Raw genomic sequence first — 11,002 nt, 5'->3', positions numbered from 1 at the left:
TCGTAATCATCTACAGTCAACGTCCGTTTGGATTTCCACACACTCAATGATCTATTTTGGTCGATTTAAAAATATGTCCAGAGAGTTTTTGGTTCTAACTCCCTTGAAAAGGGGGAGCCCGAGTCCCCCTACATCCCTTGAGAAAGGACTGGCTTCCGATGGACGGAACAAGACAGAGGCGACGGTGGGACTCGCTCGGACCCCCGAGGCCCGCGGCTTCCTCCTGCCTGCTCCCCTTCGGTCACTGGCCCCAGGGGACCGGCCGCCACAGCATGAGGACACTCCAGTGACCCTGTGGGGACGAGAAACCAAGATTCTCCGCCGACAGCCATGCGAACGTGCCACCTTGGAGTGTGTCCTCCGGCCACGTGGAGACCCTCCTCGAGCCCCCCGCACGGCGGCCCTGAAACCCCTCGCCCACAGAGATGGCCGCGAAGCCACTGTTCCTTTAAGTCACTGCGTTTTAAGTGCATCTGTCGCTCAGCGAGTGGTGACTGACCCGTCCTCACGCAGGGATCCTTGCATTCTGGCTTTTCTGCAGCCTTTCCTCTGCAGTTCCTGCTGATGGAGCCCTGTTGGTGGTCGCCTCTCTAACGTCGTGCGTTTCGAGGATGTTTCTATTCTGCCCTCATCCTCTGGGAATGGCCTGAGCGGCTTCGGGATTCTGACCGGCATGGAAGGCCCATCTCATTGTTTCTGTCCTCTGCTGCCGTGGCCGTTCCGGTGCAGGTACTTGCTCTGGATTCTTTTATGATCTTTCTTTTTACTTACCCTGCTGGCACCTGTTGGGATTCCTGGATCTGAGGACTGATGTTTTTAGACAATTCTGGGGAAATAGAAGCCTTTCCCTTCAGATACCGCCCCACCTTCCCCATCCTACCAGGAACTCCCGCCAGGCGCGTGGCCATGTCCTCCGCGACCGGTCACTCCTGTGCCCATCTGCCTCTATTCACTGTCTTTTTTTAGCTGTGCTGAAAATTTTATCTAAAGTTTGGTCTGCTTGAGTTTTTAATTTCAATGATAAATTTTTATTTCTAGAAGTTCTATTTCTTTTTTAGACTTTATTGGTCACCTTTATAGAAGAAAAGATTATACCTTTAAATAGAATAAGAAACCATAAAGACTAATCCTTGTTCTCATTTTCAAGAATCTTTTATTTCCTTAAACACAGGTTTATACTGGATACCGTCTGAAACGTCTGGTCTGTTTCTCATGGTGGGTTCTTTCCTTGTCGCGGTTTGTGAAAATTTGTTAACCTGGAGAGGCTAATTTTCCTTAGAACTTGATCTGCACCAAACTGAGGCCTGAAGTCGCATTTCTCGGGAGCTGGTCTCAACTGGGGTGACCCGACCCCGCAGTCAGGGGCCGGTGTTTGCATGCGCATGCGCGTTGCTGGCACCTAGTGCGGAGCCTGGGGAAGTGACCGGACACCCTACAGTGCCCGGGGAAGGCCCCAGCGTCACTGTGCAAGGCTGAGGAACCCCGCTCCAGAGATGTCTGTGTTCGCTAGGCGCCTGGCCCTGCCAGCCTGGGGCCGCTGGCAACCCTGTCCTTGCGGCCAGACGTCACCCTGCATGGAACACGAGGGCCAAGGGAGGCTGCTTTTCCCGTTGCCTGTGTGTGGCCTGCAGCTGAAGGCGCGGCCTCATGCGGGAGGTCCCCTGTGTCCGGCTCCACTTGGTGTCTCCCAGGTTCCGGAAGCCTGGAGCCCACAGGCGCGGCCGCGCGCTCGTCCGGAGGCTGTTCCCTTGATTTCTTCCCTCCATCCAGCCCGAAAGGCCGGGCAGGGGCGAGGCAGGCGAAGCAGGCACGGGCTGCTCCGGCCGGAATGACACACGCACAGCCCACGGGGCGGAGGCTGCCCGCGCAGCCGCAGTCCCGATGCCGGAGGGGCTCGAGGCTGGTGCTATCCCGGGCCTGGGTCTGCCCCGAGTAATGCAGTCATGGAAGGATAACGGGCAGGAGACAGTGCACTTTTCAGTTCCAGAAAAGTGACAGGCTGCGTTTGGAGAACCTGAGAAGAGAGCTCCCCCACCCCAGTGGGGGTGGGCTTAGAGCCTGGGCTGGTTTAGGGGGACAGGTTATGAGATGAGGAGAAGAGGCAAATCCAAACACCAGGAAGGAGGACTTGGGGACATCCTGGTGGGCAGGTCCTAAGGATCCCTCCTTGGCTGGCACTGGGCTAACCACTGCATCGCAAGTCCACCTGGGTGCTGGAGGCTGTACCTGGGACTTTAGGACCTGGCCCCCCACTTCCAGGAGAACCCGCCCCCACCTTCCAAGGAGGGCAGCTTGCAGGCTGGGATGATTTGGGGCCAACCTGGCACATGGTCTGCCGCCTAGACCCCCAGCCTGCACCTGGGACCCTCCTCTTCAGGGTTGCAGGAGGCTATCCGCCCCATCTGTGGGGGTCCCTGTGCTTCATACAAGCTCACACCCTACTTCCGGGGCCCTCAACTGCACAACCTGCCTACGTTACTGTGCCCTCGGCTTGGGAGTCCCCACGGAGATGGCACCAGGCCCCTCCTGGGGTCAAGGCACTCTTTAGCAGGCCTGGCCTGGTGAGTGGGGTTGGGGTGGGCAGTGACCCCTGCTGGGGACCCAGCCCCAGCCTCCTCCCTAGGGCTGCAGCTCAGGCTTGTCTGAGAAGTGCTCTCTCTCCCCCAGCCCAGACCAGGGCCAAGCTGGGGGTGGGGGGGACAAAGGGAGTGACAGATGCCACATGCCCGGGGAACCTGTGGGGTGGGCCCTGATGCAGGTGCTCAGCCAAGGCACCTTGGGGAATCTCTGGGAGGCCCAGGCATGCTTCCTGGGGACGGGGCCCTCTCCAGATTAAGGCCACGCCTGAGTGACACTGGTGACCGTAGCCTACCCTGGCCTGGTGGGCCCAAGGTCCTGTACCTGGGTCACAGATTGCTCGGGATTTAGTCCTGGCCGGGACAGATGACAGCTAACCCAAGTGGTTTAGGACTGGAGTCTGTGTGGAGGGGACCAGCAGGCCATCCTTCTAGCCCAACTGTAGGACCCTCTAGCCTTGGCCCAAGTGTGAACTCAACCACCAGCCCTGGGGTCCCCTGGAACCAGCACAAGTAGAACCCCCTTAGAACCATCCCATCCTCCATCTGCACCTGGTGACGGACAGCCCTCTAGTCTTGGAGCTCTGGGTTGAAGGAAGATGCCCCTCAGGTGTCTCAGCCCACCCCAGGGTCCCTTACACCCCACCCCATCTGAGACACCATGGTGGAGCTCCAGGGCCCAGGACCAGAGAGCGCATAATGCCCTCTGCTGGCCGCTAGCAAAAGTGCAACCTAGTGTGACCAGTACCATTTACTGAAGACCCTAGGCGGGAGGGCTGTCTGGTCAGCTGTAAACGTGGGGGCAGGGCTGCCAAAAGCCCTCCTTCCCGGGGCAGCCTGAAATCCGGTAAACACGAGGAGGGGTCCCCCACGTGCAGGAGCTTCAGGCTGCATCTGCACGCTGGAGCTCTTCCCCACGTCTGCCCCGGCCCCCAGGGCAGGCCAGGACATACCGGGGGATGGCCTACCTGATGGCCACACCTGGGCTTGGGGGCATTCTGGGGGAGCCCAGATTGGGATGATGGTGGGCTATGTCCAGGCCAGTCAGGTGGTCTTCAGCCCGACAGGTGGGGATCAAGGGGTGCCCGCCCGGGGCCAGCGCCGGACCGGGCTGAGAGGTCCCGCCTGCGGCCAGCTAGATGAAGGTGGAGTCCAGAGGCCCGGCGTCCTGCTGGCTGAGGGCGCGGGCCTCGAACAGCTGCTTGATGAGGGCACACTTCTCCTGCTCCAGCTGCGTGATCCTCTCGCTCTTGTCCGTCACCTCCTGGCAGACGGGGGACGCTCAGGGCCTGCCGGGCCGCCGACTCCCCCACACGCACCCCACACCTCACCTGGGTGAGAAGTCGGTTCTGCTCTTTCAGCATGAGAATGGTCTGCTGCCGGCCGGGGGCCGAGGGCGAGGCAGGGGCCATGCCGGGGCACGGGGGCCCCGAGAAAGACGAGGGCAGAGCCTGCGGGAGGGCATGGTCAGGCAGGTCCGGCAGGCCCTGCCTCCAGGACGGGGGTGCGGGGCGGCACCGAGCTGGGCCTGGACCGCAGCATGGGTGCGGGGCGGTCCGGGGACACTCACCCTGCCGGCACAGGCCGCAGCCAGCAGCTCCCCCAGGCACCGGGCCACCTCCTGGACCTTGGGCAGCAGCCGCCCCAGGGGCGGGGCGCTCCCCTCAGCCCCAAAGTTCTGGGAGGCAAGCAGGGGACGGGTAGTCAGAGAGCAGCCCAGGGTCAGCCACCGTGCCCTGAGGGGTCCCCACGGGTGGCACTCCTGCCCCTGGAAGTTACCGCCCAGAGCCGAGAGCCCAGGGGAGTTGCTGGTGGGGAAGCGTCACAGTCGGGGGCCCCTCTGCCCGGGGACGGGCGCGGTGTCACTCACGGCGCTGGCCCTGTCCCGGCCCAGGCGGCGCTGGCGCTCCTGCACACGCTGCAGCTGCTGCTGGTACCAGTCGCGGCCCCTCGCCATCATCTGCAGGCCCTGCAGCAGCACCTCCTTCTCCTGCTCCAGCTCCGCCATCTGCTTCAGCTGCCACGCGCGGGGGCACGCAGGCGCCGCTGAGCACGCGGCAGCGAGGGCCCGCGCACCCCGACCCGCAGGCGCGCGCCTGCGCACCGAGCCCCCACGCGCCTCTGCGCTGAGCAGGGCAGGCCCCTCCGCCGGGGTCCTTTAGTGCCCTTCTACCCTAGCTTCCCTAGGGAGTACAAGTGACTGGCCCTCAGCACCCTTTCCTGAGGGGACGGTGAGCGCGCAGCTGGTGAGCTGGGCCAGGAGCAGTTCCCGCGGGTGGCCGAGCCCATGGCCACAGAACGTCCAGGGCCCCTCTCCCCCAGCCTGACCTTAGGGTGGATTCCTAAAGTGGATTCAAGTCCACGCGCAAAAAGATGCTTAGAGCTGACCCATGTGCCTGCCACAGGCCACCCCCAGAACCCAGGAGACTGAGCATGGGGGCCTAGTCCAATCCTAGGCAAGATGGAGAGAGCCCCAGAGCCCCCTTGGAGCCCACTCACCAGGTCACAGTCCACGCCATTGGTGATAGTGTGCCTCCGACGTTGCCCTCGGGCCGGGGGAGCCCGCCAGGCATCCCCCACGCCTGGCTCCCAGGCCCTGCAAGCCACTGCACCTGCAGCAGAGGCAAGGCCCACCCAGTCAAGCTCAACCCCCACGGCCTGGTTCCAGGTCTGTCCAGACCACTCTCCCATGGCCCCTGGCAACACAAAGCCTTGATCCAGGCCTGCACACCTGTGGGGTCATGGGCAACTCAGAGCCTATCTGGGCCCCGCCCCATCTCAGTTGGGCCCGGGGTCTCAGGCAGGAGCCTAGCCCCATCCACACCCTGCCTCTGTGCCTGGCTGGGGTCTGGTCTCCACTTAGCCCCCACCTGCCTTGGGGTGGGCCGCATGGCTGCACACTTGCACACACTACATGTGCGTGTGCACATGAGCTGGGCGTGAGCTCCCAAGGGCAAGGCTTACCCAGCTGTCTCTGCACCCCAGTTGCCCACCTTAGGCTTGAAGGCTGCAGGTATGGACAACGTGAGCAAGCGCACGGGGCCTCTGGTCTCCCCCGCCCCTCCCTGGTAGCCCGGCCCTTCGGGGAGCTCCTGCGGGCACCACGTGGGGCTGCGCGTGGCAGAGACCTGACTTTTCCCAGGCAGGGCTGCACCATGGTCCGCCCCAGGCCCCAGGGGGGTGCAGTGCACTCCGTGAGCAACTCAGGAGCTTCTGCAGCTCCCATGTCCACCTGCGGCCAGAAGGCCAGGGCTTCCTTGGAGGGCTGGCTAGTTTCCTTGGGGGAGGGGGAGCATGTGCAGGGCTCCCCCAGGAGGGGAGGAGTATGGCCATGTGTGGAAGTCACCCCCCTCTCCCTCCCTAGCTGCAGCTACCACATCTAGCTCTTCTTCAGAGGCCATGCCCCTGGCACCGCGCTAGGGGAGCGGGCAGGTGATGCAAGCAGGGGGTGCAGGTGTGCATGGCAGGGACACGTCCCGAGGGCTTGGCACAAGGTGGAATGTGGGCCACCAGCCAGCCCTGGCAGACAAGCTCCGAGCGGCCCCAAGTTCACGTTCCAACCTGCCATGCGGCCAGCAGAGGAGGTACAGGCGGAGGGAGGCGGGGGACGTTGGACACCCTGGGACACCTGGGCCGTCTGCACTGGCGAGTCTGCAGGGCAGCTCCCGGTCCCCAGATAACAGCACACTGGACGTCCAGCTGGGTGACCGGCAGGCAGAGCCAGCCCTGTCCCCATCTGGGCCTGAGCTAGTAGCCTGTACCTAAGGGGCCAGGCCGGGCTCAGGTACAACACACACTGGGCCCCAACAGGAAGTGAAAGAGAGGGCCTGGGTCTCTGGAGATGGGCTGTTTGTGTGGCTTTCTCTTCTTGGGGAGCCAGGGGGTCTCAGAGCTCCAGATCTGACACCCCAAGAACATGTCGCACCCTTCGTCTGGGCCTCTGCCTGTAAAAGGTGACAGTGAGAGCCCTCACCTGAGGCTCGTGCTGCTCCGTGGTGGTCACTGGGCACAGGCCCAACCCTGTGCCAGCCAGAGGGGCACAGTAAGTGACCCACAGGGCTGAGGCCTCCAAGCCCCAATTCCACAGCTGATTCCATGGATGGCATTGGCCCTGCATTTGGGGCAAGCCACACCCAGAGGTCGCCCCCCCCCCCAGACACACACCATGGGGTCGGGGAGGCTAGGCAGTGAGGGGCAGGGGGAGTAACCAGCCTGGGGTGAGCTGCTGGGTCAGGTCACAAGGGAGGCCAGAGGCCACTACGGCCCACAAGCGCCAGTCACGGGGCTGAGGACTATGGCGGAGGCCAGGGCGGGGTCCAGCGAGGCTGGCAGAGCAGCGGGCACCACACGAAGGGCAGAAGCTCCACGGGCGGAAGGCCCTGCACCAGCCCTACTGCAGATCCTGTCCCCCGGGCAGGCACGGGGGACACTCAGCCACCTTCTGTCCCCGCCAACTGCCAGCCATGCCAGGGGCTGTGCCCTGTGTCCCTCCCTAGGGTCAGTGGCGGCTCGGCCCCCATCCCCACCCCGGGGCTGGACACCCATCCACCTATTTGCTCTGCCTGGCAACGGGGCCAGGTCCTCCTGGGCAGCAGCTCCTGCCTGCCCTGGCCTCAGTGGGGGACAGACGCCCCACCCTCTTGGCGGAACTGTCATACTGAAAAGGACCCAGGAAGGCAGTGAGGGCCTCTTGCCACAGTCTGGGGGACCCTTACTGGGCACTAGAGGGGAAAGTCTCTGCCTAAGTAGTCGCCAGTGATGACACCAAGGGCCCAGGTGTCCCCAGGCGTGGGGAAGCACCGGAAGTGGACAGTGCCCTCACACCCCGGGCCCAGCTCATGTTTGGTGCGGTGGCTTTTGGTGCGCTTTGCCGGGTCACCCACCAGGCCCTTGGCGCTGTGGTGGAGGAAAGGCGGGACGGCCTCCTGGCCGCTGAGCACACTAGGACAGGTAGAGGCCCCTTTCCCTCTGGGCCTGGAGCGCGACCCAGGCTCATGAACCCACAGGGAGCTTCCTGTCCCCGTTCCCCGGGAGAAGATGCGGAGGCGGCACTTCCCGGGCTGCGGCCGCAGGCGCTGGCCCGAGGAGAACCGCCCAGTACTCACCAGCGTCCGCGCTGGGGCTCCGCTCCAGGGCCGCGCCCTGCGGCCGCTCGGGATCGGCCAGGCCGAGCGCGGCCTCAGCCGGACCGCACAGCTTCTCCAGGCTCCGGGCCGCGCCGCCGGGGCCGGCCGCCGGGGGGCGCGCACCCAGCGGCAGGGGCTTTCTCTCCAGGACGGTCCGCGGCTCGTCCGCAGGCGCAAACGCCAGGCGCTGCGGCGCCGGCGGTGGCGGCTGGCCCCCGGGCCGTGGCGGGCCGCCTCCTCGGGCTTGGGCGCGGGCCAGGCCGCGCGGGCCGCCGTCGGCGTTCAGCAGCGAGGTGCGTAAGCCGGCCACGAAGCGCTCGAAGGTCAGGTAGCCGCTGGCCGGGGCCACCTGGCGCAGGCCCTCGAGCACGCCGCGGGGCAGCTCGCGCGCGTCGGCGCCCTGCCAGCGGGACTCGATCTCGCGCAGGTGCACGTAGCCCCGGCGCCGGTCGTCCAGGATGTCGAAGAGGGTGCGCAGGCTCTGCAGGAAGGCGCGCGGCAGCCCCTCGGTGCCCGGCGCGGGCGCGGCAGCTGTCCCGCGGCCCGGCTCGGCCATCGCGGCTCCGGCCATGGGTCCCGGGCCCGCTCGGAGCTGGGTCCCCGCGTGCCCCTGGGTTGCGTCCCCGCGCGCACCCGGGTTCCGTCCCCGCGCGGCCCGACGGCGGGGCCGGGCGGGCGCACGCAACCGGTCGCGACAATAGCTGCTACTTTTGAATGGGCCTCCTCGTGGCGTCAGCGCTCATTAGCATTCGCGGCGGCCATTGGCCGGGGCTGGCCCACCTGCTCCCCGATTGGCTGAGAGGCCGCCTGCCCGGTTTGATTTTTCCGGCCGAGGGGCCAGCGCCGCGGGCGCTCACACCGCGGTACCTAGAGGGTCGCGGCCGCGCGGAGGCCCATGGCTGGCAGGGGCGGGGTCCCCCAGTCTGCCTCCCTCCTGGCCTCGCAGGGTGGGGGAAGGGTCCCCGAGCGGACCGCCCTTCTGCTCCTCCAACTCCACCGCACCAACCCTCTCGCCGCGGCTCAGCCCTCGCTCAGATTGGTCGCCCGGCCCACCTCTCTTCGGGCGGGGCCTGGCACCCAACCCCAAACCTGTCCCCAGGTGGCCTCGAGGGATAAGGATGGGGAGGGAGCACACCCCATCCAGGGACCCACTTTCCCCCTCTAGCTCCCCTGGCACTCTTCTCTAAGAGTCCCCGCGCACAGAAACCGCCGACTCTTGGGCCCCTTTCTCTTATGCCAGGCGGGCCCCAAGAGGGTTGTGGGCTCCAGCCGGCTGGGCGCTTCCCCTCACAGAGGCCTCTCTGTCCGCACTGCAAAAGCACCTCCCCTGGACCCTGGGGACAGCTTGGCCTCTCCTGCCTACTGCAGGACAAAGCTACTTTTTCCTGTGTCCCCAGATCCCCATCTGGTGACCAGCTCTCCTCAGCTCCTGAGGTCCTCTGCTCCAGACTCTTCCTCTCACTGCACACCTCCTCCAGCTGCCCTCCTTCCTGCCTCTCATGGCCTTCTCAGGCTAGCCGGACAGCCCTGTGTCCCCACAGTCCCTGCTTCCTTCCCAGCTGGGATCCAGTCATTCTGTCTGGTCAACCTGTGAGGGCGCCAGGGCTTAGCCTGCGGTTCAGCTCTGGGATCCTACCTCAGGACTGACCTGACCCGTGAGAGTCCCCCCGCCCCTCCCCCAAGCCGGAAAGGTTCCCAAGATGCTGTCTGCCTGGAACCCCCTGGCTTCACCACTGCCTGTCCTCCAGGCCCTGCCCAGTCCCCATCCCTCCCCGCTCGGTCTTCCCAGACATTCCTACAGCTCGAGTATCTTGAAACCGCGCATTGCCTATGTGTCACCTGCTGCTTCCTAGGCAGACTGTCCCTCCTCAAGGATAAATCAGCACAGAGTCGCCAGGCACCCCCTCCAGACAGGCCGCTGGCACAGGGCTCACCTTAGCCCTCTGGCTGGCCTCCCTCGAGCCCCACTTGGTGGCCTGCCTACCTGAGCCTCTGTGTCCTTGGGCCCCAAGGCATTGGTGCATGTGCCTCCGGCTGTAAGGGCAGTCGCCCTGGCCAGGGAGTGTCCCGCGTCCACTTTTCCTCAGGATGACCCCTGATAGTCAGGGCTCCTTTGTAGTAAGGAATTTGGGGGACCTAGAACGCTGTGAGCCTGGAGGTGCCACATGGAGCCTGGTCTCTCCCTGGCTTCCCTTTTAGTGGCAGGACTGGCCAAAATCCCAGGACAGCATTCAAGCTGTATGTCCCGCAGTTCAGCTCCCTGCTCTGGCCCCCTGGGCCTCTGCACGTGGCGGCTCTGCTACCAGGAACACCCTTCCGCATCTGCTCCTGGCTGGCTGCCGTGCACCCTTTGAAACTACTCAGGAACCTGACCCACCCTTGGAAGTCTGGTTAGGTGCCCTGCCCTTCAAAGCATGGGTCTGCTTTCTCCCAAGGTGGTTGTCTTCCTGTGCTCTTTGGGAGCAGGGTGGGGCCACCCCAAGGTGCTCAGTGGACAGCTGGGAAACCTCATCCTGGAGGTCACAGAGGAAACACCATCCTTGGGGAGGACACCAAGCCAGGGTGAGGCCCGTGGGCTCGGGACAGCTCTGTGGGGTTAGTGTGTGTGTGGAGGCCAGCATTCGGAAGCACATGGTGCTGTGACAGCTCAGGACAGCACAGCCAGCAGTGCCCAGGTTAGGCCAGGGCCCCTGTGAGCCTGAGCTAACGGTACAGAGGAGAAAGGGCAACTTAGAGAGGCTGAGGCTGTGGGGAGGTGGCCCTATTGACACTTGGTCTGTGAGCTTCCCCATGGCCCCTGACTAGGTGCTGGAGGAAATTATAGAGAAACTGGAATTAGTGCCAGCTCTGGGCATGGGACTAAGGTGTGGCCCTAGTCCTTCCTGTCCTAACTGTCCTAAACTCTGATCACTTCCTCCTTCCAGTGCACTTTCCAGCTTGGCCTGACGCTGTCCCAACATTGTAGCTTTCAACTTTGCTGTCACTCCCTATGGGGATGCTTCTGAGAGCCCCAGGCTGAATGGGTCCCCTGCGGATCCTGTACTTTTTGAGGCACTCATCCCAATTGTAATTAGGTTCTCAATGTGCCAGCCTAGAACTCCCTGGAGGTGGGCAGAGGGGCCATGCCTCTCTGTCCCCTGACGAACACTGGGCATAGAGTGAAGGATGGGCAACTGTCCCCCAGTTTCCGAGCCTGTCTCAGAGTTCTTTGGTCTCCATTCCTGCAATAACAACCAGGGACCCATGATGGCCTCTGGGCCCTGCTCCCCCGAACCCTTCGGATGAGGCCCTTGAACAAAA

The 11,002-nt window shown here is 64.1% G+C and overlaps 1 protein-coding gene across 5 annotated transcripts; it reads right to left on the bottom strand.

The window, feature by feature from the left end:
• Window positions 1-1,129: 1,129 nt before the first annotated feature.
• On the bottom strand, window positions 1,130-9,373 carry SAPCD2 (suppressor APC domain containing 2). 5 transcript variants are annotated; one of them, XM_036239297.1, is made up of 6 exons: window positions 7,682-9,372; window positions 5,076-5,188; window positions 4,447-4,593; window positions 4,147-4,254; window positions 3,908-4,027; window positions 1,130-3,837 (listed from the first exon to the last, which is right to left on the bottom strand). In XM_036239297.1, the coding sequence occupies exons 1-6, from the start codon at window positions 8,271-8,273 to the stop codon at window positions 3,712-3,714; spliced, it is 1,206 nt and encodes a 401-aa protein (XP_036095190.1). In that variant the 5' UTR covers window positions 8,274-9,372; the 3' UTR covers window positions 1,130-3,711. The 5 variants fall into 5 exon arrangements, with proteins under 5 accessions (XP_036095190.1, XP_015986443.2, XP_036095189.1 ...); XM_016130957.2 differs by having other exon boundaries at window positions 1,130-3,840; window positions 7,682-9,367; XM_036239298.1 differs by having other exon boundaries at window positions 3,699-3,840; window positions 3,903-4,027; window positions 7,682-9,373.
• Between the last annotated feature and the right edge of the window lie 1,629 nt (window positions 9,374-11,002).

The sequence above is a fragment of the Rousettus aegyptiacus genome, unplaced genomic scaffold (assembly GCF_014176215.1).
Source record: "Rousettus aegyptiacus isolate mRouAeg1 unplaced genomic scaffold, mRouAeg1.p scaffold_m13_p_3, whole genome shotgun sequence".
NCBI classification, from domain to species: Eukaryota; Metazoa; Chordata; class Mammalia; order Chiroptera; family Pteropodidae; genus Rousettus; species Rousettus aegyptiacus.
The sequence above is the reverse complement of the archived record's forward strand: the minus strand, read 5'-3'. Positions and strand labels throughout refer to the sequence as shown.